Here is a 26,114-nt window from a genome sequence, read left to right as displayed (position 1 = left end):
ACAAAACCAAAACGCAACACTAAGTTTGGAGATACAGTCGGAGAGCACTGTTCTCAGAGCAGAAGTGGAAACCTTTGGATCTACAAGATCAACGTAGATGGGGCATGAGAATAAGGGTGTTTTAGGGTCGCCAGTATCCTTGTAGAAGCAAAGCTTACAGACATTTCTCCCTTTCTAGTTGCCAGAATGGAAAGTTTGTAGAAGACAGCTCAGCCTAGGTCAACAAATTTTTATTGCCACTTCTGGCTCCCCCAGCCCCAGCAAGAGTCCTGCTTCTACACTGGAGAAACACTGAATTCAGTCTGGTGCAGGGGAATGGAGGTGAGGGGTATGACCATTCCTCTGCATACAGTCATAAAGAAAATACTGCTTTTCTGGAGGAAGGGCCAGACAGAGAGGAATTCAAGGGCTCCATCCTACTTGCTGACTGCAGAATATAGGGGCCATGGTTTAAAACTTTTTTCAAAGGGAGTAAGGATGAATTTGGCTGCTGTTGTACCCCCTTGCTCTTGCTGCCATGTTGCCATGGGAACAGGGAGGTGCAGGAAGTAGCTCATCCTGACCACCTGGGAGAATGGCAGGGCAGGCATTTGGTTAACATATCCTCTTCTATTCCTACCCAACACACAGATCTGTCCCAGGCCCACCCTCACTGGAGGCTGATTTCCCTCTGTCTATTCTACTCCCTTCTCCTCTGGAGCTGGAATCCTGCCAATTAGGCTCCAGGCAAGGCTGCTGGTGTCTGCTCTCCACAGCCACGCCTCCCTGGTAGGAGGATTTAAGTATGTCCACCAAGCTCAATGGTAGCTCTAATAGAACTATCAGCTATAGTGCCTCGGTGGAAAAACAGCAGCTAGTACCTTCTACTCTCCATACAATTGCTATTTCCAAAACATCTCTGCCCCAACAAATCTTGAAAGCATAAATCCAAATGCTTAAGGTTAGAAACAAGAGAAAATAAATCTTTGATGATGCTCAGGGCTAGGATGGGGGAGAGGAGGTACATCCTCTGAGATTTAAGCCACCTGTGCATCCTGCCATCTGTCCATCTGGAGTTTGCTTCTTCCCATTGGATCATCATGGCTGGAGGGCTGGAATCAAATCACCAGTAGGTGCTATTCTCAGCACCGGGTGCTGTTGATTGATGATGCTTGCCTGTGGCCATAGTGAAGAGATACAGATGGATTCTCAATACCATGGGTCAGCCCGATGCTGCTGGTTGTAGAGCTGTAGCTTGATCTGATCTTTGATTTGATTCACAAGAATCTGGGACAGCAGGATTCCCACCAGCTAAAAAGAGACACAAAGGAACTGGCCCCTTAGCAAAGAATGGGGCATCTGCTTTTCATGACTTCAATGTGGTCAGCACTTTCCCCTCCCTTGATTCTCCACAGTCTCAGCACCTAGCCATTCCCCATGTCCCTTCCCCACAAAAGGAGTCTTTGCAAAGTTAGTGAGACCTACAAGTCTGACAAGGAAAGTTACCTGGGGGATGGCCAGGCCCAGTGCAACACCACCAAGTAAGAATAAGTTGCTGTGTATCCAGTTGACCAATTTGTCGATACAACCATTGGTGTAGATGACTTTACTGGCTTCCAAGTAATCAAGGGCCTGCATACCTTGGCCACACATAGTGTTAATCACTGCCTGAGGAAAAAGTTGAAAAGCCAAATGTGATTCCCATACCATTAACATCTTTTTTTTTTTTTTTTTTTTTTTTTGCCAGTCCTGGGCTTGACCTCAGGGCCTGAGCCCTGTCCTTGGACTTTCTCAAGGCTAGAGCTCTACCACCTGAGCCTCAGCACCACTTCCAGCTTTTTTTTTTTTCCTATGCACGTGGTTCCAAGGAATCGAACCTGGGTCTTCGTGCATGCTAGGCAAGCACTCTACCACTAGACCAAACTCCCGGCCCAACATCTTTTTTTTTGGTCAGTTGTAGGGCTTGAACTCTGGGCTGGGCCTGGGCGCTGTCCCTGAGCTTTTTTTTTTTTTTTTTTGCCAATCCTGGGTTTGAGCGCTCAGGGCCTGAGCACTGTCCTTGGACTTTCTCAAGGCTAGAGCTCTACCACTTGAGCCTCAGCACCACTTCTGGCTTTTTTTCTATATATGTGGTACCTAGGAATCGAACCTGGGTCTTCGTGCATGCTAGGCAAGCACTCTACCACTAGGCCAAACCCAGGCCAAGGGGTAGGGCAGTAGCCTTGAGCTTAAGAGCTCAGGGACAGCACCCAGGCCCAGAGTTCAAATCCCATGACCAAAACCAAAACAAACCAAAATAAAAACGCAATCATGCTATTCAATATACACTATGTGAAAATAACCTACCTAACTTATGGGCAGGGATGGGAGGGGAGGACGGGAAGATGAAGGAAGGAATCACACTGCATACAAAAAAAAGTACACATCAGATTTATGAAATAGTAACTCCTCTTAAAAACTCACCTTAACAATAACAAAATTATATTTAAGCTGGGCGCTAGTGCCTCTCGCCTGTAATCCTAGCTACTTAGGAGGCCTTGATCTGAGGATCAAGGTTCAAAGCCAGCCCTGAGGCCAGGAGCATGGCCTAGTGGTAAAGTGCTTGCCTAGCATGCATGAAGCCCTGGGTTCAATTCCTCAGTACCACATACACAGAAAAAGCCAGAAGTGGTGCTGTGCCTCAAGTGGTAGAGCTCTTGCCTTGGGAAAGTCCAAGGACAGTGTCCAGGCCCTGAGTTCAAGTCCCAGAACTGGCAAAAAAAAAAAAAGCCAGCCTGGGCATCAAAGTCTGAGAGACTCTTACATCCAATTACCACCAGAAAACTGGAAGTTGTGCTGTGGCTGAAGTGGTAGAGCGCTAGCCTTGAGGTGAAGAGCTCAGGGACAGTGTCCAATCCCAGAGTTTAAGCCCTAGGACAGGGAAAAAAAATAAGAAGAACTTGGAAGAAATGAAGTGAGGTATTTGCTTACCTGGTTGGGCATAGGCAAACAACAGGAGTAAGGCACAGAACATCTCTCCCGGCTGGGGTTGTCCTCTGAGCAGTTGAAATACATGTTCTGGGACCAGTCCTTGTAGGAAATTCCTCCACAGCAGCTGAACTGCAACATAACCCACCATAAAGATTAAGAATCTCCCACTCTCAGGGGTCAAATGCTGTGGTAAGCTTCCATTTATAATTTTAAAGTCATTTAAATATAAATTGGACAGTAGCTCAAGCTTCCCAGCAACTTTTACCTACAGATCCTTTCTTCTCCTCTTCCCCTCCCCTCCCCTTCTTCGCCCACCTTCTCTTCTTTTGCCTGTACTGGGACTTAAACTCAGGGGCCTAGGTGTTGTCCTTTAGCTTTTTTGCTCGACTGGTATCTACCATTTAGCCACAGCTACACTTTTGGCTTTTGGTGGCTCACTGGCAATAATGAGTCTCATGGACTTTCTTGTCTAGGCTGGCTTCTAATGTCAAACCTCAGATTTCAGCTTTCTGAGCAGCCTGAACACTGGCATGAGCCAGAGGTGCCCTGCAATTTCTTTTGTTGCTGCTTTGTGTATCTTGTTATAACTCTAATAGTATTTGGCATTATAATTGTGTATGTGAATATCCATATAATTTTACACACTGAACTATAAGCTTCCTAAGAAGTTCTGATAGCTCACACCTGCAATTCTAGCTACTCAGGAAGCTGCAATCTGAGGATTACAGTTGGAAGCCAGCTGGGGCTAGGAAAGTCCATGAGACACTACCAAAAAGCCAGAAGTGGAGCTATGGCTCAAGTGTAGGATGCTAGCCTTGAATAAAAGAACTCAGGGGTGCCAGGTGCCACAGGTTCACACCTGTAATCTTAGCTATTCCTGAGGCTGAGATCTGAGGATCATGGTTTAAAGCCAGACAGGGCAGAAAAGTCTTCATGAGATTCATATCTCCAATTAACCCACAAAAACTAGAAGTGGCACTATGGCTCAAAGTGGTAGAGCACTATGCTTGAGTGCAAAGAAGCTCAAGGACAATGCCTAGGCCCTGAGTTCAAGCCCCACAATTGACAAAAAACAAAACCAGAAAACATCCCCCCCCAAAAAAAACCCCAAAACTTCAAGGACAGTCAATGTCCAGACTCTGAGCTCAAACCTCAGGATCAACCCAGAAACACACACACACACACACACACACACACACACACACACACACACACACGCACACGCACACGCACACGAAGAGGCGGTTCTGGCTTTGTAGCTCTGCATAACACAGAGCCTATGAGAAAGTGTTCAAAAATACTGGTGAGGGCTGGCAGTATAGGCCAGTACATGCTAGGCATGAATATCCCTTGGGTCAATCCAGTATCACCATCAAAAAAAAAATGAGTCCTTCAGAGGAAGAACTCAGCTGGGTCTCCAAAGCACTTTTATTACAAATAGCATCATAGCTATTGTGAAACAGACAAGGTGGTAGCAACAAGTGTTTATGAATAAATGCATAAATACAACATAGGGTTTTAAAACACTGGAATATTATTCAGGGTTAAAAAAGAAGGGAGTCCCAATACATGCTACAACACAGATGAAATCTGAAGACATGCCAAGTGAGATAAATCAGTCACAAATATTGTATAAGTCCATTAATATAAATACCTACAGTAGTCCATACACTGCCATTGACAGTGAAATGATGGAGGAGAAGGTAAGTGTTTAATGGATATGGAGTTTCTGCCGGGAAATATGAAAAGGCTCTGGAGATGGATGGTGGTGATACTTGCATACTACGTTTTTCAGTATTCACATATGAGCAGGGTGCTGGTGATTCATCCTTGTAGTGTTAGCCTTAAGCACACACACACACACACACACACACACACACACACAGCTAAATAAGCCTACCCTTATATGAGTATCAACAAAAGTGTACACATCTGTATGCATTTTAAGTATACTTTTAACTACACTTATAATAAGTACACAGATCTGTACTTTTACAAATACAGATATGTGACTTTGGAGGCAGGGTGAGGAAAAAAGATACAGATGTGCATACTTAAGAACAGTAAATTCTAGGAGTGTAACTCTGTGATACAGTGCTTGCCCGTGATACACAAAGTACTGAGTTCCATCCCTAGCATCACTACACTGAACAAAGCAAATGGTAAATTTTATGTTATGCTATTTTATGTCATGGCTGCAAATGTAACCTGCATTAAAGTGTGACTTTTGAATAGGGAATGAAAAATCTGCTTGCTTCCTCATAAGTCACCATGAATAATGATTTCTGTGTTCTTTTTCTTTTACTTTTTCTTTTTTATTGTAATGTATAGAGAGGTTACATTATATTTGCCAGATAGTAGGTGCATTACTTCTCACACATTGATACCCCTTCTCATGTTTTTGCCCCCATTTCCCTCTCCCCACCCCCTCCCGAATAATGATTTTCTTACAAACTGTCCCTTCTTTTTTATACATGAATATATTCACTCCTCTTTTTCATACAAGTGGGTTAATATAGGTAATATATACATATATATATATGTATACACCATTCACTAACCTTAAACATACCTTTAAGGTATTCTCTGTGAATATATGTGTGAGATTGTTGGCTGCTAAATCTCTTCCCCAAATCTATTACCTAACAGGTAACAAAGAAACTCCTCAACCGTAGAAGATGAGACATCTCTTGGATAACATTAACTTTTACTCACAGCCCCACAAACCATTTATTGACCCCACATACCTTCTTCTGCCCAAAATCAATGAGGTTCTGTAAGTCCAAGTCATCTCGGTAGTGCACTATGGCATTGTTGATGATCTCACTCACTTTCCCCCGAGCCTGACAGAGACATGCACAGGGAATTAGGATACAGGACCGATTCCTCCCTGCAGAAGTAACAGTAGGACAGGATCATCTCCTTCCACCCTCAATTTCTCTGTAGTTTATTGTCCCAGCAGAATTTGTGAAAGCAGGAGGATACCCTCCATGTGCAATACAGTGTGATCACAGCTCCAGGAGTCCTTCTCACCCCGATGCCAAGTCCTAAGCAGCCCAACACAGGCTTTTTTGTCAGTTGATCCTTAGCACTTTTGCTCAAGACTAGTATTCTACCCTTTGAGCCACAATGTCATTTCTGGTTTTCTGGCGATTAACTGGAGATAAGAGTCTTACAGACTTTCCTGCCTGGGCTGCCTTTGAACCACAATTCTCAGCGCTCAGTCTCCTGAACAGCTAGGTTCTGCAGATGGATGGGAGTGATGCTTTGTAGCAGCACCTAACCCATCTCCTCTTTATTTTAAAAAAGTATTTTTTTATTATCTTTAGTTATACAAGAGTTGACATTCAATAAAGCAGCTTATGAATGCAACATATCTTGATCAATGTCATCCCTTTAATCATTCTCACCCATCCTTCCCAACCCATCCCTTCCCTCCATCTCCTTTAACACCAAAATGGTAGAGGGGCTTAACTTAAGAGCCTGGGTCCTCTAGAGATATTAAGGCAATCTCTCCTAGAAGCTGGGGCGGGGGGGGGGGGGAGGAGGAGAGAGGTAGAGTCACAGGTTAAAGGTCAAAGTCAGAGTAACAAAATGAAGTTCATTTCTATCAGATCCTCCTCCTCCTCCTCCCCCTCCTCTTCCTCCTCCTCTTCCTCCCCCTCCTCCTTCTCTTCCTTTTCTTTCTCTTCCTCCTCCTCCTCCTCTTCCTCCTTTCCCTGTCTTTCTTCTCCTTCTTCTTTTGCCAGTCCTGGGACTAGAACTCAGAGTCTGAGCACTGTTCCAGAGCTTCTTTTGCTCAAGGTGAGCACTCTACCACTTGAGCCACAGCACCACTTTAGACTTTTTCTGTTGATGTAGTATTGAGGAATCGAATCTAGGGCTTCACACATGCTAGGCAAGCACTCTATCACATATTCCTAGCTCAGCTTCTTTATCTGAATAAACCTTCAAGCCCAAACTAGTTCCTAACAGGGAAAGAAAATCAGTTCAAATCCATCCATTCCTGGACTATAGGTCCCAGAAGAGAGGAGAAATGCTGGATTTACTGTCATTGCTTTTCAGATTATTTCAAAATAATACTGTTTATCTATTGCTGCATATCAGTATATGAAATATTTGTAGGTTGATATAAAGTTAAAACCTTTTAAAAAGGCCAGGAGTTTGGCCTAGTGGTAGAGTGCTTGCCTAGCATGCACGAAGACCCGGGTTCAATTCTTCGGTACCAGAAGTGGTGCTGTGGCTCAAGTGGTAGAGTTCTAGCCTTGAGAAAGTCCAAGGACAGTGCTCAGGTCCTGAGCTCAAGGCCCAGGACAGGCAAAACAAAAAACAACAACAACAAAAAAAACCCAACAAACATAAAAAAACCTTTTAGAAATGTTTTTTTCCTGGTGCCACTGACCTAAGAAGTACTGACGCCTAGTGGGCAAAAGAGAAACTGCATCTCTTTAGACCTGTATCTTTTTAAGCCTTTCCAAAGCCAGCACTAGGAAATTCAGCGACTCTCAATTTCTTAATTTTCTACCTTAGTCTCTTTCTACTCCACTACACTTTTCTCACAGTCTCCTTCCATAGGTCTATATTTTGTTTCAGACAATCATTTAAGAAAATAATTCTGCTAATTAAAAGGACTTCCTGCATAGTAGACTGTTCAAAATGATGTTTTCTTGCTGAGTGTCAGTGGTGCATGCCTGTAACTCTGATTTCTCGGAAAGCTGAGATCTGAAGGATTGCAGGGAAGAGAGTAAGGCAGAAAAGTCAGTGAGACTCCATGTCTAAAATAATCAGCCAAAGGCAGGCTGGAGGCAGAGCCTCAGCCGAGCAAGCACAGCTCCTTGGGTTTAAGTCTCTCTCTATAGAGATAGAGATAGAATTTTTTTCCTCCTACCTTCCTTCTTTTTCTCAGCAGTTTTTTTTGAAGAAATAAGAAGCACGACTGTGTTGTCTGTGGTCCACTTCATAACTGAGTTTTGGTCATTTAGTACTAAAATTTAGGGGGGGGGGTATTTTAACTTCATGTTTATAAATTTGCTTCCCTGTTGGCTTCATGGACTGTCAGAGGAAAATATTTTACAGTCTTTAAATATGGGTGACTTTGAAGGCCATTAAACTCATCCCTAAGGAGACTCTTTCAAAGGCACATTCTCTGGGGAAAGAGCGCTGTGGTTAATTAATCAGGCTAAACAGGCTAAAGCAGGAATGCTCCCTTCCTCTGTCAGGCTCACACCTGAGGAAGTCTCTAGGCTCCCAAAGCTACCTTGTCTGAGAAGACGAAGCCCAGGACTCCAGCAGCCAGCTGCAACAGGAACACGATGGTGAGGCAGAGCGAGAACTGCAGACACAGGCAGGAAAAGGAAACACTGTCACTGCTGGGGGCTGCAGTCTGTCCCAGGGCCATTGGGCACTTCTCCCAGTTGCCCTCAGCAGGGGGAAAGCTGGTGCCCCTGTGCTGCGAGGGTAGTGCATGGATGGGGCGAAGGTGGGCGGGAATCAAGGAAAAGGAAAGGCTATGGGAGTGGCATCAAGAGAGAGGAGGAAGCACCTAGAGGGTTTTCCTGGGGCCTAGGCCACTCACCGTCTGCAGGAGGCAGATGTTCTCACGGAGGGATCCAATGCAGCCGCAGAAGGTGAGAAGGAACATGAGTACACCCACAACGATCAGCAGGATGGCAGGGTCCACCGCCAAGTAGGCCAAGGCTGCCTCTGGGGGAGGGGCCGCCCCTCAGTGTGAGCCGGGCCGTGGAGGGAGCTCTCAGGGATGGAGTGAAAGGGTGCCCCCCCCCCCCAAACTCTTCTGCTTTCTTTGGTGGGGCAATCTCCAATGTGCTTGGTTAAAGATTATGGGGCGACAGACAACATCTTCCTCCCACGGAGGGGACGGAAAGGGCCCGGGAAGGGTGGTGGCATTTAAATTGAGGAACTAATAAAGTAAGAGTTTAATTCCTGGGCTCAGGAGAGGAGTGGCTGCTTTCGCTCCAGAGAAGAATTTGAATGGCATTAGGCCGGCCAGCTCTGCAGATCCCATTTCCTGGAGACTTTGTGCAGAGCAGGAGGAATGGAGGTTGAATTACTCCAGGACCAGCTGGGGGCGACTAAAGCCCTTGATTGCTCTCTGTTCCCAGAGGCCCAGCTTCACTCCTGAACACTTTTAAGCCTCACATGTGAGCTGATCTTGGGAGATTGGGGACTTAGAGAAACCGAAGTAAACTGCCAAAAATAGCCTGCCACTCTGGAGTAGCCATCCAAGGCTTGCTACAGGATGCTGCCTCCTGCAGCCCACAGCCCAAGCAGCAGGGCAAGGAGCCAGGGCTGGAAGAGGCAGAGGAGAGGAAGGGGTATGACCAGAGGCAGGGAGGTAGAGGGAGACCCACAACTTACCTGCGTGCTTCATCAGCCTGGCATAGACGCCCACTGCCACCATTACCATGGAAATCACCTATGGAAACAGCGAGGGAGCCAGACTCAGATTTTGGAACCAGAGAGCTGGAAAGTGCAGGAGAGGGCGACTTTCTCCTGACCAGGGGTGTGTGAGCCGTCCCACCCTTGTTCCTTGCCCACACTTGCCTCCCTTGTCGAGGAACACAACTGATAGTAGCTGTTGGACTTCTCTGAGATACTTTCCCCAGCATTATATCAAACAGTCCTCACAACACACTCACCTCCAGAGCAGATACAGATCCTATTACACAGATGAAGAAACTAAGATGATAACGAGTTTAATACAGAAAAGTGATTTGAAACTCGGGCTTAAAAAATATACATCGGCAACTGGGTGCCAGTGGCTCACACCTGTAATCCTAGCTACTCAGGAGGCTGAAATCTGAGGATGTTGGTTCAAAGCCAGCCTGGGCACTAAAGTCTATGAGACTTTTATCTCCCATTAACCACCAGAAAACTGGAAGTGGTGCTGTGACACAAGGGGTAGGGCAGTAGCCTTGAGCTGAAAAGCTCAGGGACAGTGCCCAGGCCCAGAGTTCAAATCCCACAACAACAGAAAAAACAAAAACATTGACCTTGACATTCCATCTCACTCTAGTTAGTTTGGTTAGCATTGAGAATTTGAATAACAACAAATGCTGGTGGGGATGTGGGGAAAAGAAACACTATTGCACTATCGGTGGGAATGTAAACTACTACAATGACTCTAGAGAGTGGTTTGGAGATTCCTCAAAAAATTAAACACAGAACTGTCCTATGATGCAGCCATAGCACTCGTGATATCTGCCCAGGACATTATAAGCCAAGATACAGTAAAGACATTTGTACATTCATGTTTGTTGCTGCACTATGCCTTATAATAAATGAGTAGATTTAAAAAATGTGGTATGCATACACAGTGAAAATTTAGTCTTCCATCAGAAAGAATACTATTATATCATTAGAAGGGAAATAGATGGACCTAGAACAAATCATACTAAATGAGATAAGCCAAGCTGTGAGAGCCAAAGGCACATTTCCTCTCATATGTGAAACTAGATCTAAAATACAACTGACACAATAATGTATACAGGGTTCTATACATTTATACACAAACAAACAGGATACACTTAGGAGAGGAACCCAAAGGCATAATTTCTCTGGATATCTAAAGTACTATTTATCTAAATGAATTCCAGGAAATGGGAAAAACATTTTTTGTGGGTTTTTTGTTTTGTTTTGTTTTTGCTGCTGCTGTTATTGTTGGTGGTATTATTTGGGGTTTTGGTTATTGTTTTTTGTTGTTGCTGATGTTTTCATCTTTTCAGGGGAGGCACAGAAATGGAGGGAGCAAAGGTGAACAAATGCAGCCATTATATGTAATGTACATTATGTAAAAAATATACTATGTAACTCATAAGCAGGGATGGGTGGGCGAAATGGGGAAAGAAGCCAGGCAATGGTGGCTCACACCTGTAATCCTAGCTACTCAGGAGGTAAGATCTGAGGATCATGGCTCAAAGCCAGCCCAGCATGAAAGTCCAGTTAACCACCTGAAAACCAGAAGTAGTGCTGTGGCTCACGGGATAGGGCAGTAGCCTTGAGCTGAAGATCTCAGGGACAGCTCCCAGGCTCAGAGTTGAAGCCCCATGACCAACACAAAAGAGAAGAGAAGTAAGAGATGACATTGTCCCAAAAGCATTGTACCAACTTATGGAATTGTAACCCCTTTATACAACTCCTTAGTAAAACAATTTAAAAAAAAAAAAACGTGGGCTTGTAGAGGTCTGGGAGTATAGCACATTGGTAGAGCACACTGGTAAGAACAGTTTGATTGCCAACACCAAAAGCAACCCATAAAATAAACACACACAAAACCATAAGCTATGGAATGACTCACACTCAGAAGTAGGACAAATTTCTGAGCCATGGTTCCTTTTGAACGATGGAAATTTTGGATAAAGAGTCAGGCATGATGGTTCACATGTGTAATCCCAGTATTTGGTAGGTTGAAGCAGGAGTATTGAGATTTATCGACTAGCCTGTGCTGCACAGCAAGACCTTGTCTCAAAAAAATATATTGAAGCCAGGCGCGGTGGCTCATGTCTGTAATCCTAACTACTCAGGAGGCTGAGATCTGAAGATCTCGGTTCAAGGCTAGCTTAGGCACTAAAAAGTCCGTGAGCCTCTTACCTTCAATTAATCATCAGAAAACTGGAAGTGGCACTGTGGCTCAGGCCCAGAATTCAAGTCCCACAACTGACAAAAATAAATAAATAAATAAATAGAATAATTTATGGAAAGCACTTAACAGAATTTCTTTGTTTCCTCCTCCTCCTCCTCCTCCTCCTCCTCCTCCTCCTCCTCCTCCTCCTCCTCCTTCTTCTTCTTCTTCTTCTTCTTCTTCTTCTTCTTTTTTCTTTGCCAGTTCTGTGCTTGAACTCAGGGTCTGGGCACCGTCCTTGGGCTTTCTCAGGCTAAAGCTTTACCACTTGAGCCACAGTACTACTTCCAGCTTTTTCTGTGTATGTGGTACCAAGGAATCTGACCCAGGGCTTTGTGCATGCTAGGCAAGCATTCTACCACTAGGCCATGCTCTCGGCCCCTTAATAGAATTTCTAACAACAAACATCATCTATCATTACGAATAGCTGGCCCAAGGTCACATAGGAACTAGGGTCTGAATTCAAATCTATCTAGATCAAAGCAAAGATTTTAACCAAAGTAGTCCAGCTCTCTAATCCTGTTTGAGGCCAATATAGTATCAAGTACAAAAAGAGAGTGCATGTCAATGTGAAAGTGTGTGCATGAGCTTGTGGCAAGTGCCAGCACTGCCCTGGAGACAGCCTTTATCTTCATAAGCTGATTCCAGTGGTGTAGAACAGAAGAACTCAGGCCTTTTGAATTTCATGGCACTTCCCTGAGAGAACAAATCCATTAGAGACTACCAGCATTCCCCACAGAAGCATTCTCTCTCCTCCAATCCTACAGAAGTGCGGGGCAGTGCCAGCATGTACCCCCTCAGCCACCCTTTCTTCAAACCCAGTCTCCAGGATAGTGCTAAGCAGCGGCTAGCTGTCACCATGGCAATAGATGACGCCAAGCTCTGGCAGGGAGAGAGTTCTCAGCAACAGAGACTTGACTAACTCAGTAGGGAAGAAAATGGCTGTCTAGATTCCACTGGCCTGAAGACAGAAGCTACTGAAAAGAGTCATCTTGGGGCTTTGGTGGGAGAAGGGTGCTGGGCCCTGTAACAGATGGGATCAGATGTATTCCCTGGGAGGAACCCTTTTCCTTGTGGGTCTTATTTATGAAAGTCCTTCTGGCAGGGGACAGAAGGGGCTGCGGTAATAAGTAGCAAAGCTAGGTCTTTAAGCCTAAGCCCACTCTGCCTGAGTCCTGATCTGCTTGCCACTGATGATGAGCCCACATATTATCAGCCAAACCTGTCTATCCAGGAGATAGGGAGCAGCTATGGGGCTGTAGGTGTCAGCAGGTGGTTTGTTCTGTGATGTGATCAGGCTTGGAGAGCAAAGGGAAACCCTAGGAGAGATGGCAGTTACCCTCCTCCCTAGTTCTGAAGGTCACCCTCTGCCACAGTGAACAAGCATCGCTACCAACCACACCTAACTGCAGTTCTTAATATAACTTTACAGAATCATTTAAACATAGCACTTACCTTCTCTTTATTTCTAAGTTTCTCACTGTTTTTTGTTTGTTTTTTGGTGCTGTTCCTAGGACTTGAACTAAGGACCTGGGCATTGTCTTTGAGCTTTTTTTGCTCACTGGATCCACAGCTCCATTTCTAGCTTTTTCTGGTGTTTAATTGGAGATAAGAGTTTCACAGACTTTCCTTGCCTGAGCTGGCTTTGAATTGCAATCCTCAGATCTCAGCCTCCCGAGTTAGCTAGGATTCGAGGCGTGAGCCACAGGCACCTGCTTCCTGACACTGTTATTCTACATGTTAGAGTTGTAGTAGGATGGATTACTTTTCACATGCAAGGTTGTTTTTTTTTAATTAAATGCTAACAGATAAACCAAGCAAGGTACAATATAGAGTTACCACACATTACAGGATAACTTCACTCTATTAATGAGCATCCATTTACACCCTTTGCTTTTTCTCTATTGGTGAGAGATAGTATGTCTCCCTTGAAAGATGGCCATGTGCTAATTCCTGGAACTTGTAACTATGTTAGCTTACATGGCCAAAGGGACTTTGTAACTGTGATTAGTAGACAACAAGGTATAACAAGAGTAAAAAGGACCAGGTACCAGTGGCTCATGCCTGTAACCCTAGCTACATAGTAGCCTGGTATCTGAGGATCACAGTTCAAAGCCAGCCTAGACAGAAAAGTTCCTATGAGACTCGTATTTTCAATTAACCACTGGAAACCAGAAGTGGCACTGTGGCTCAGAGACTGATTGTCCTCTACCTTGAGCAAAAAGAGCTCAGGGACAGGGCCATAGACCCTGAGTTCAAGACTTCATCCCTCGCCCCCAGAAAGAGGAGGAGAGGGAAGGGGAGAGAGAAGGTTACAAAGTTGGGCAATGTGCTGCCGTCAATCAGGAATCAAGGAATGTGTGTAGCCTACAGGCTGGAACAAGGGAAGACATCTCCTCCAGAGAAAGGCAGAGAAATGTAGAAATGCTATCACAGAGACCTGTTTGGGAATTCTGGCCTCCAGAAACATAAAAGATTAAATTTGTTGTGGGCATAGGTGGCTCATGCCTATAATAGTACTCAGAAGGCTGAGATCTGAGGACAGTGGTTCAAAGCCAGCCCAGTAGAAAAATCTAGGAGACACTTATTTTATCCCTATGTAACCACCAAAAAAGCCAAAAGTAGAGGCTCAAGTGGAAGAGCACTAGCCTTTAGCAAAAAAGCTAAGGGACAGTGCTTAGGCTTTGAGTTTAAGTCCTATTACTGGCACACGCACACAAAAATAATAATAATTTTTTTTGTTACTTGTGGGATTTGAACTCTGGGCCAGAGCCCAGCGCTGTCCCTAAGCTCTTTAGCTCAAGGCTAGGGCTCTACCACTTGAACCACAGTGACACTTCCAATTTTCTGGAAGTTAATTGGAAATGAGTCTCAAGGACTTCTGTGTCCGGGCTGGCTTTGAATCAGATTCTCAGATCTCAGCCTCCTGAGTAGCTAGGATTACAGGTGTGAACTACGGGCACCTGGCTTTTATAATAAAATTTTTTAATAAAATAAATTAATAAATTTGGATGGTTGGAAGCCATTAAGTTTCGGTAATTTGATATTGCCTCAACAGGAAATGAATATATTAACTAAATTCAATTTAGCAGCAGCTTTGTACAAGAGAATCTATAATTTGTTATGATGGGGAGGGAATAAGAACATTTAGAGCTAAAGCAAGGTTCTTAACCCTGGCTGCATTACAATTACAGGGAAATTTAAACACTTCCTGCCTAAGTTGCACTGCAAACTAAGTAGATAAGAATTGCTGGCACTGGGTCCCAGTCGTAGTTCTCCATGTGTTCATAGTTCAAGAATCTACAAGCCTAAAAGGGATTTAAAGCAGCAGATTGAGGTAACATTTAATGCAAGATTAGCTGGGTGGCTTACATCTCTAATGGTAGCTACTCAGGATGCTGAGATCTCAGGATCGCAGTTCAAAAGCAGCCCAGGTAGGAAAGTCCATGAGACTTTTGGTTCCAATTAACCATCAGAAAACTGGAAATGGCACTGTGACTCACAGTGGTAGAGTGCTAGCCTTGAGCAAAAGAGCTCAGGAACAGTGCCTAGGCCCTGAGTTCAAGCCCCATGCCAGGCAAGAAAAGGTAATATTAAAGGATCAGAGGTATAACTCAAGGGTAGAACTCTTGCTTAGCATGTACAAATTCCCAGTTTGATTCCTAGCATCATACAAAAAAAAGCAAGATTAAGAGTTTAATATTATCAATATTTAATATGACCAATTATGTCTCTCCCTTGAGTTCTCCGCTTCTGCATTTCACAGCTTGACCTGCCACATCCCTGCCCTCACTTATTTGGCCCTGGCCCTCAAACTATTGCTATTCTAAAGTTAGTGCTGCTATTAATAGTACCAAATTTATTTTAAAGCTGAATCTCAGAGATGGGCTCTCATCTTTTTTTTGGTCATGAGCTTGAACTTAGGGTCTGCTTGCTGTCTCTTGAGATTTTTCTGCTCAAGGTTAGTACTCTACCACTTTGAATCACCGCACCATTTCTGCTTTTCTAGTGGATAACTGGAGATTAGGGTCTCATGCACTGTCCTGCCTGGGCTGGCTTCAAACTGCAATCCTTAGATCTCAGCCTCCTGAATAGCTAAGATTGCAGGATTGCATCACATGCCCAGCTTTTAGTGTGAATTATTACTCATAGTATAAATAGATATTTATGAGTCCATTTATTAGTATAAGAACCAAATAAAGGCCTAAGTAAATAAACAGGGGAGAAAAGACAAATCCCCAATACAGAAGAATCCTCAAAACTTTATATCAATGCCCTCAAGAAAGTAGACTATAACTCCCTAATTCTTACACATTTACTATGTATTGTGACTTCCTTCCAAACAGCCCAGCATAAAAAAGGGAAAAAGGAGATCTGAAAACAGGTATCTAAACAAAAGTTGTACATGTATTTGTTGGTTTCTCGGACAAAAACTACTCAGCCTCATGATCAAGGTCAGTGTTAACAATGATGATGTTAATAAATTATTGGCAATATGTGATGAAAATGGCATTTTACCACTGTGATCCTCATTTTCAAAACCTTCCTTCTACCCAATATAGGCTCATGCCTATAAACCTAGCTACTCAGGAGGCTCAGATCTGCGGGTCATTATTCAAAGGCAGCCCATCAGTCTATGCTACTCTTTATCTGCAAGTAGCTCCCTAGCTGGAGGTAGAGCTGTGGATGAAAGGGTAGAGCATTAGCTTTGAGCGGAAAAAGCTCAGGGACAGCACCCAAGGTTTGAATTCAAGTCCCAGGACTGGCCCAAAAAACAAACAACAACAACCCTTCTCTACAATCTCAATATAATCATGAGAAAAGTACCATGTAAATTCCAGTAAAAGAACATTGCAGAAAATACTCTTCAAAAATCTGAAGGTTGGGGCCGAGAGTTTCACCTAGTGATAGAGTGCTTGCCTAGCATGCACGAAGATCCAGGTTCAATTCCTTGGTACCACATACATAGAAAAAAGCCAGAAGTGGTGCTGAGGCTCAAGAGGTAGAGCTCTAGCCTTGAGAAAGCCTAGGGGCAGTGCTCAGGCCCTGAGTTCAAGCCCAGGACTAGCAAAAAAATCTAAAGGTTGCAGGGCACTGGTGGCCCATACCTGTAATCCTAGCTACTCAGGAGGCTGAGATCTAAAGATTGTACTTTGAAGCCAGCCAGAGCAAGAAAGTCAGTGAAACTCCTTTTTCTTTTATGCCAGTCCTGAGGCTTGAATTCAGAGCCTGGGTGCTCTCCCTGAGCCTTTTTATGCTCAAGGCTAGTGCTCTACCACTTGACGCACAGAGCCATTTCTGGCTTTTTCTGAGTAGTTGATTGGAGATGAGAGTCTCCAGACTTTCCTGCCTTGGCTGGCTTTGAACATTGTTCCTCAGATCTCAGTTTCCAGAATAACTAAGTTTACAGGTGTGAGCCATTGGCACCCAGCTGGAAGGATGGCTGTGGCTCCCATGACAGAGTGCTAACCTTTAGCACAAAAGCTTAAGGACAGCACCCAGGTCTGGAGAGCAAGCCTCAGGACCAGCAAAAAAGAAGATGACGACGACAACGATGACGACGACATTACATTAGTGTTGATTTAGACTTTTCTATCTGGGCTGGCTTTAAACAGAAATTCTCCAGATTTCAAGCTACTGAGTAGCTAGTATTATAGGCATAAGGCATCTGTGCTTGGACACAGTTTTGTTGAAGTGTAAGAGTCCTCGAGCCTAAGTTCTGTCTCAGAACCACAAGCCCAAGAGCACAGACACTATCTAAAAGTTGGCTGAAGTTTACTGTATTATTTTTTACCTCTAGGGCATAGTTTACTGGCCTGGATAAGCTAAAGAGATATCATTTAAGAACTATTCTTGACCCATCTTAGGCTGAAATAAAGGCTACCATAAATCCTTAGGTGGGCTGAGGAAAAAAATCCTAGTTAAAAAAATATAGGCATAATGTTTTATTACATAGATTAATATGTATCTATGACATACAAACCCTCAGCCTAATTTTAATTATGTTCTAAAATCTAAGTGCCAGTGTTGTATATAGAGATTCCCTTCTTGAATATTGTTTGTTAAACACATCATTTGAAATATGATATAAAAATCAATGTTAATAAATCCTTTAATAATAAAAAAAAATCTAAACTAGGTGTGGTGGCTCACACCTGTAATCCTAACTACTCAGGAGGCTAAGATCTGAGGAATGCGGTTCAAAGCCAGCCAGGGCATTAAAAAGTCCGTGAGACTCTTATCTCCAATTAATCATCAGAAAACCAGAAGTGGCACTGTGGCTCACGGGGTAGGACAGTAACTTTTAGCTGACAGTGCTCAGGCCGAGTTCAAGCCCTACAACTGATGAAAAAAACAAACAAAACTATGCTATTCCATAACCTTGGTGGGCCACAAGGGCTGGATGTTAAGTTTAATTATAGTGTTTTCTCTCAGAGACCTAGGAATCTCAGCCTTCATTTTAGGTTCCATTTATATTGCTCATGACTAACTGCTCCCTACCATTAAAATGGCTTAAAACCATGAAGTTTTTCAATGAATGACTGTTTGGCTATTTCCTGCTGCTATGGAACATATGTCTAGGCCCAGAGAGTTTCTAGCGCTGGCTGTTCATGGTGACAGCTGAAACATGTGGGATCCTGGGTTATCCAAGGGCCCTGTGTTAGAGGTTATAATCTGAAAACCAGCTATAGCTCTGTCTAAAAGAGAGGAGCCAGGCTGCAGAAACAGAGAGCAAAAGGTTACTACCAGGGAGGTACAGTGCCTGGGATGACTGAAGCAGGAGTAACAATAAAACATTATTGTGAATCCAGAGCACCAAGCAATGGGAAACATTCAAGTTTATAGAGTCATGCATTGCCTTGTACTGGGCTCTGCTATATTGGTCTAGAATATGAACATAGCAGTTACTGTTGCCCTGTCCTGGAGTTACGAGATATCAAGGACCATCCTGGTTTGGAGAACTGCCATCTTTACCTGAGAATCTAGTAAAGTTGGCCCTGAAACTGTATCACTTGCAGTTTTATAGCTTCCTGCAGAAAGAGATTTGTTAGATCTCAGTCATGGAGTCAAAGCACTGAAACATGTTATGGGAAGTCAGAGCAGGTATCAGCCTCATCCCCTGTGTCCAGCAAGAGAAGAATTTAGGCAAGACTTGAAGCACAGTGAAAGCCATAGGAAGTTTATTAGGAAAAGAATATACTTCTAATAGAATCAAAGTGGGCCATCTCTACAGAAAGAATGACCCTATCTTACTATTTCAAAGTGTTGATTGCGTGGCTTTAAGTACATTCACATTGCTAATATAACCATCACTACTATCAAGTTCTAGAGCCTTTACAAAAGCAATGAAGGAAAAAACCCTCTTGTTTCTGTTTTTCTTTGGAGTTCATTTATTTTATTTATATGGCATAGGAATTGAACCCAGGGGCTCTTGCAAGCTAGGGAAAGCATTGTACTACTAAGCCCCATTTCTAGTCCTTCATTTTAATATATATTATTTTATATGATCAGAGGCCCATAAGCATTGTGCCTTTGTGTTGTGAGGAAAAACTCTTATTACAGCTATAAGCACACTATATATAGTTACCCCAACATTGAAAGGGCTACGGGGCCGCAAATTGAGATCTGAACAAAGAGTATCAAGCCTAGTGGCAATAATTAGAAGCAAACTGGTTAGTGGAATCCATTTCCACTAGCTTCCACCTAAATACCAATGAGTGCCAATCCCTCAAGAGTGAGTGGAGAAGGGGCCGGGAGTTTGGCCTGGTGGTAGAGTGCTTGCCTAGCATGCACGAAGACCTGGATTCAATTCCTTGGTACCACATACATAGAAAAAAACTGGAAGTGGTGCTGAGGCTCGAGTGGTAGAGCTCTAGCCTTGAGAAGGGCAGTGCTCAGGCCATGAGCTCAAGCCCAGGACTGGCAAAAAAAAAATTGAGTGAAAGAAAAGGGTCTGGGAGAGGCAGGAGTGTGCCCTGTTCCTAGGATATATGTGAACATCTTCATAAACTGCAGATTAGCAAGGTATCATTATCATCTCCCTCTGGCTGATGGTGGGAATGTGAGCAAAGGAGGTTAAAGGATCACTCGGGTTCACTTGGGTTTCTTTAGCTTCATCTCCATCTCCTTGACACTCCTGAAGGAACTCTCCACCTAGCTCTCCAAGCCTACCTCCATCAGGTGATTTCTAAGAGATAGTTCCAAAGCCAATGATAGGAACGAGCTTGCAGCAAGTGCTAAGAGCCAGACTGACACTTTGTACATATTATCTCATTTCCTTTGGACCGTAGTCCTAAAGGGTTTTAGTATATCCATTTTACAGAACTAAGGTTCACAGAAATCAAGTAACTGTTCAATTCTTCCAGTTGGAGGGTTGCTGAACCCTCCAACTGAACCTAGGTCTTAGATGGTCCCAAAGCCTTAGGATCTCAGTAGCCACATGGCTGCCTTCCTATCTCTACTACACAGCAATGGGGGGAGCCCATGGGGCTCCCAGGGACTATCATGTGACCTGGAAGAAACAGCTGTGTGCAGTTGTGCTGTGAAGCAGCAGACATCTTCAAACTAGGAGGGGCTCAGATAGGGGAAGGAAGATAAGCTTGGGGAGGTGACAAGATGTCAGCAGGAAGTAGCTCAGTCATGAGAGGGGCACCCTGAATGGAGAAAAGATGGCACAGCCAGGCAGGGCTGGACAGGCTAAGCAGCCTCTAAGAGGTAGCTGTCCTTGTCTGTCTCCACACTGCCAAATCCAGTCTGCATGAAGTGCATGGAAGCATGGAAGTGAGTGGAAGCAACTTGGTATCACTCCCTATAGTCTCTTTCCTTCTGAAGATGGTGGAAAGAAGCTGAGGCTAGGGATTCCTTGCGTGGGAATCAAAACCATAGTTGAGCTGAGGATATAGTTCAGTAATACTGTGGTCTCTGAGCATGCTCAAGGTTCTGGATTTGATCCTTAGCCCCACAAAAAAGTGAACATTAGGGCTGGGAATTTGGCCTAGTGGTAGAGTGCTTGCCTAGCATGCATGAAGACCTGGGTTCGATTCCTCCATACCACATACATAGAAAAAAGCTAGAAGTGGTGCTGAGGGTCACGTGATAGAGCTCTAGCCTTGAGAAAGTCCAAGGACAGTGCTCAGGCCCTGAGCTCAAGCCCAGGGAGTGCAGCAGAGGGGTCTTATCTTGTTTTCTAGGACTTGTCCCTATTTCTGGGGAAAGCCAAGGGAGTCACAGCCTTCTATACCTAAAGCAACTCCCTACTCTCCATGGCTAGGACCTGCACATGCTGGTCCTGTATGTCCTGTTGTATGTAGGAAGGAAGGGGCTTGGAATGTAGGTAAGTGGTAGAGTGCTTGCCTAGCTTGCATGAAGCCCTGGGTTCTATTCCTCAGTATCACATACACAGAAAAAGCCAGAATAGGCACTGTGGCTCAAGTGGAAGAGTGCTAGCCTTGAGCAAAAGAAGCTCAGGGACAGTGCCAGGTCCCTGAGTTCAAGTCCCATGACTGGCCAAGAAAGAGGGGGGGGGCCTGAACCACTAGTACCTAGCCACATTTCTAAAAGTTGCTTGAAATTTAGTATTCTTCTCCTGGATTAAGGCAGGAAAAACTTCTGGGGACTTAAGAAGGCATTTTAGTGTCTCAGTTCTCTTGTTGCTTTTAGAAAAGGACATGACCACCTCACTGACAGATGTGTGCCTAGTGTAAAGAAGGTGGAAAAGAGGATGGATGGGTTCTTCTGGAAGTAGGAGGAGGGCTTGTGTGGCAGGAAAGGTCATTACAGGATTATTTATATATTTATTTATTTATTTATTGCCAGGTTGATGTCTACTCACTTCCTTGTGACTTCTAAGCCAAGTTATGTGAGATGGTGCTGCATATAGTCAGGGTGATTCTGGGTACTCTGGAAACTCTAGAACAATGGTCCTGGGTGAGAGAGCAGACTTGCCTTTCCAGTGACTGGGACAAGCCTAAGGAAGACCTGGAAGGGAGTCCATATGTGTGGTGATAGAAAAGAAAACCTCCACAGGCTGTGACAGTAATGAAGTGTGCTTAGGGAAGGAAAGAAGGGGATGGCTGCCTTTTTTCTGACCTGGAAGAGAGCAACACAATTGGATACCACACCGCTAAGAATGCTCAAGTGCTTAAAGCTGTGCTGCATCTGGACAGACCAGAGTCCTTGATGGAGGGAGAGGAAAATGTTATAACTCTATCTAGTGAGCTTTGTTCTCTCACTGTTCAATAAACATCTCCTTTCTACCAACACAGCCTACCAGTGGGAATTCAGAAGCAAATAAGGCAGTCTCTATCATGAGGAGCCTGAAGTCTTGTGGCAGAGACAGACAAACAAGCACATAACTGCAGATCAGATAGGGATGTGACAATCAGATGAGGTTCAAGATGCCACAAGAGCTCACACTTATAACCCTAGCTATTCAAGAGGCTGCAATCTGAGGATCATGGTTTAACACTAACCCAGGCAGGAAAGTCAGTGAGATTCTTATCTCCAATCAACCAGTGCAAATGGGGTTCAAGTGGTAGAGCAGCAGCCTTGAGCTGCTAAGAGGTAACACCAAGGTCCTAACCCCAGTACACACACAGGAAGAGAGAGAGAGAGAGAGAGAGAGAGAGAGAGAGAGAGAGAGAGAGAGAGAGAGAGAGAGAGAGACAGAGACAGAGACAGAGACAGAGACAGAGAGACAGAGAGAGAGAGAGACAGAGAGAGGGGGGGGGGACAGAGGAGCCCAAAGACATAGTCATCAGAGATGGCTGGGCAGCAAGGGGAGAAGGTCTGGGTTTCTGGCTCCTGCTTGACTCAAAAGCCACTCCAATTGCTGTCCTGAGGAGGAAAAAGGATCAGCAAGGGAGGAGTAGGGAAGCACTGATAATACTGACCATGTATGCCCACAACTAATACAGTAGGTTCCATCGCAGTATCTTAGGTCTGCATGGAGATGTCTGGACATAGGGCATTGTGGAAAAGCAGCCCCTTCTTCAAGTTTTCAACACAACTTTCAGGACCTTAGAGCAATTACTCCAGGCCATGGAAACACCCAGCAACAGGCATCCAGCAACATGATTCAGGGGAAAAAAACAGAACTCACAGGCCAAAGAAGCAGCAAGATTTGAAATATAAACAGGAGGAATTTATCCTTGAAGTTCTTCCTTGGAGCCAGCCTTCTCCATTAGATTGTGAATGTCGACCCCCCCCCCCCCCCGCCCAAGAATCAGGGCTCCTTGAGCAGCAGAGATGGCCACTTCTATCACAAATGACCACTGAGTGGGAGCGCAAATGATATTGGCTACTGCCCCAATGTGTCCCATTATAGATACAAACATCACCCCCATGTGGCATCCATAGCAGCTGGCCAGACAGGCTGACAGTCCAGGTCCTGGGTATATCTAGGCAGAAGAGGGGAATTTGCTTAGGCTAGTAGAAGGAAGTCTGCAAAGAAGAAAGTATTGTAACCAGTTCCTGAAGTGGGATGGGAAGAAAGATGGCCTCTAATCTGGGGAAGCAGTCCTTCATCTATAGCAACTTGGATGTGGAATGTAACTCTGGCTCTGGGACTCGGAGAGAAGTGAACCTCAGTAACTCTGGGAAGTACTGTCCCCCAATAGGGAAACGGTCCCAGGGAGCTAAGGTACAGAGAGATTCATTCTCAGATTCAGCCTTGGATCTTAAAAAAATAGTAAATAGTGATCCATCTTTAAATAGTTCAGAGTCAGACAAATTTCTCCTTTACATTAAGGACAGAGACACAAATACATTGGCTTAGGGTCACACAGTAAGTTGTTACCAGAAAGAAGCTGAGCCTCTTTGCTTCAATGTGTGTTGGTTTTTTTTTTTTTTGTTGTTGTTGTTGTTGTTTTTGTATCTACAGCAGTGCCAAAAAGGGGTTCTACTCTTTTTTTTTTTTTGAGGTAGTACCTGTCTGGTAAGACAGGTCATCTGACCTTGAATGAAGCATTTTTTTTTTTACCAAGGTAAATGGATCTATGAGCTAAAACATCTCCCTGGCTACAACCTCCCCAAATTATTTGCTTGATAAAAGGGCTGTGGGGTGAGGCAGAGAAGTCTAAAACATGACTGATGAACTCAGCTGCTATCACAGATAAGAATGAGGTGCTGAAGGCTCCAGAGAAGAGTTATCTGAGAAACTAGGGATGCTTTAAGGTCCTTGGGATGAATATGCTGGCTCTGAAGATAGCATGTCCTGACCTGGCACACTCAGTGGATATGAAAGAAGCTGTATTGGTATTCCCCCCTAAAGAATGAGTTCCCCTTAGCACATTCACCCAGCCCTGCAAAACAAGTGGTGAGGGATTTTTCTTGTTCCTCCCCGCCCAACCTCTAGCAGAAGCAAAACCTAGATTATGGGAACTTGGGTTGACCAGTTAACTACAAATACCACCACTACCTCAGCTGTGGCAGTCATCTGGGCCAAGGACTTCCCCTAGAGCCACTCTGGTTCAGGAGAATGACTACCAGACCAAGCCTGCTAACCAGCTGTTGGACCTTGAACAAACATTTAACATCACTGTGACTTAGCTTTCTCAAACATGAAATGTGGAGGCTGGATGAAATGCTTGCTACCATTTCTGTCCAGTTTTAAAACTGAGAATTTCACAGAAGCTCAAACTTCAATTTTCCCAAGAGTAGAAGGCTGAGAGTGAGCTGTCATCACCACCCTCTGGGATTTCTCTCATTTGTCCCAATAGGCTAGCACTTAGGTATTTTGTGCCTGCACTTCACACCACGGCCTCTGTGAAACCTTTCCAGCAGCTCCCTTAGATGTCTGGTCTGCCTGCACCTTCTCCTAGGAAACATATTTTAGTCTCACTATTTTTCCCTCCTGCAAGCCTGAACTGTACCCACAGTGGGGTTGAGGTGGGCAAGGAGGACTGGCAGACATCTCTGTTCTCAGATCCAGAAGGGCCCAGGGATTGTAGCCATGGACAGGATGGAGCTAGCATTTCATGAAAATTCTCAGCTCCTGCTGTGTTTCTGCCATTCCTGATCATAACTGGGTTTGATTTTTATGGGGAGGGAAGGAAGATCTGCAGTCTAACACAGTTGCTCAGGTCAATCAAGTCAACAAGGATGGCAGAGTGGAAATGGAAATCTAGGTGTCTGGACTCTCAAGCCAGTATTTCCTTCCCCCACCCCCTTTTCCATCCCCGGGCAGAAGATTGGACTTTCCAGCCCAACACAGGGTCCTATTTAAATCAGCGGAAGACTGCCAGGTTTCAGGAGAAGAGTCTGGCCCTGAGAGAAGTAGGACAAAGTTAGGGGAATGTTAGGTGGCAAGGGGATCAGATCTCTTCTCAGCCGTGAAGGGAGGGGGCACCTGAGGCTAGCAAAAGTAAGAGAGGGAGCCCGTTGACCCTTCCTCCCTGAGGAAAGGGGGGAAGAGAAGCTTGAAAACCTCTCTCTCTCTCTTTCTCTCTCTCTCTCTCTCTCTCTCTCTCTCTCTCTCTCTCTCTCTCTCTCTCTCTCTCTCTCTCTCTCTCTCTCTCTCTCTCTCTCTCTCTCTCTCTCTCTCCCCCCCTCCCCCTTCCTCCCTCCCTCCCAGCCACTGGGGCCTCCCAGCCCCCAAGCCTGAAAGCCCCCAATGTGACTGCCATTGGGGATGCCTGGCGCAACAGGAAAACCCGTTCAAATCCACCTTTTTTTTTGGCCTGCCACAATTCTTCATCCTCATTAAATCCTCACCTCTTACAGTAAGGGTGCCTTTCTAATGCTTCCTCCCCACACGGCGCCACAGTGGTGTCCCTCCCCAGGAGAAATGTCCCCAAAGTGTCGCCAGCCCAGAAAACTAGGTAGGGCCATGCCCCACGCTCGCTTGGCACCGGGCCCCCGAGGCCGCCCCCTCCAACCTGCAGGTCGCCCCCTTGCACTCTGAGTGGAGGTTACCCTGTAGCCCAGGAGCCCCCCAAGACTCACCCAGAAGAGCATGTTGAAGAAAAAGAGCAGGTATTTCACCAGCGGGCTGACGAAGGAGAACTCCTCCCAGTAGGCGCCGGGCGCCCCGGGTCTCCGCGCCATGGTCCGCCGCTGCCCCCCCGGGGGCCTACCTCTCCGCCGCCGCCTGCCCACCTGCGCGCCCTGCACTCGGGGGCATGAGCGGTGCCGCCGCGGGAATCCGGGCGGGGGGGAGCTGCGCCGGGGCGGGAGCCGCCCAAGCCCTGCGTCGGGGTGGCGTGCGGGCTGAGAACGGCGCCGCAGCGGGAACCGCCGGAGCCTCCACGGACCGCGGGAGCCGCCGACACTCCACGGCCGCAGGACCAGACCGACCCGCCAGCTCCCGGGAAACTGGGCCCGCCCCCGGCCGCCTATTGGTGCAGTTGCCACAGCCTGACTTGTGATTGGTGGAATGCTGATGTCACTAAGTATCCAGCCGTCCCTCCTCCTCCGAGAGGCAGGGGAGACACCTGTTCTGTGAGGGACAACTTGTTAAAGGGTCACCGGTTCTGCCTCCTCCCCACCCAGAAGGAAAACCTCTAAGGCTGCAGCTGCTGGGGGG

The 26,114-nt window shown here is 45.3% G+C and overlaps 1 protein-coding gene across 1 annotated transcript; it reads right to left on the bottom strand.

Moving 5' to 3' along the window:
* Window positions 1–214: 214 nt before the first annotated feature.
* On the bottom strand, window positions 215–25,875 carry Tspan33 (tetraspanin 33). Its single transcript, XM_090333275.1, has 8 exons — window positions 25,535–25,875; window positions 9,328–9,385; window positions 8,525–8,652; window positions 8,207–8,281; window positions 5,697–5,792; window positions 2,950–3,078; window positions 1,486–1,647; window positions 215–1,290 (listed from the first exon to the last, which is right to left on the bottom strand). Exons 1-8 carry the CDS (start codon window positions 25,634–25,636, stop codon window positions 1,189–1,191), a joined length of 852 nt encoding a protein of 283 aa, XP_090189401.1. The 5' UTR covers window positions 25,637–25,875; the 3' UTR covers window positions 215–1,188.
* Window positions 25,876–26,114: the final 239 nt, after the last annotated feature.

Source organism: Megascapheus bottae, chromosome 5, assembly GCF_031878675.1.
Source record: "Megascapheus bottae isolate mThoBot1 chromosome 5, mThoBot2.hap1, whole genome shotgun sequence".
Lineage (NCBI taxonomy): Eukaryota > Metazoa > Chordata > Mammalia > Rodentia > Geomyidae > Megascapheus > Megascapheus bottae.
The sequence above is the reverse complement of the archived record's forward strand: the minus strand, read 5'-3'. Positions and strand labels throughout refer to the sequence as shown.

Coding starts and splice junctions, on each gene's coding strand:
- Tspan33 (XM_090333275.1), bottom strand. CDS start 25,636: ATGGCGCGGAGACCCGGGGCGCCCGGCGCCTACTGGGAGGAGTTCTCC. Junction 9,386..25,534: donor TCTTCAACATGCTCTTCTGG/GTGAGTCTTGGG, acceptor CTGTTTCCATAG/GTGATTTCCATGGTAATGGT. Junction 1,291..1,485: donor TGGGCCTGGCCATCCCCCAG/GTAACTTTCCTT, acceptor GTCTCTTTTTAG/CTGGTGGGAATCCTGCTGTC.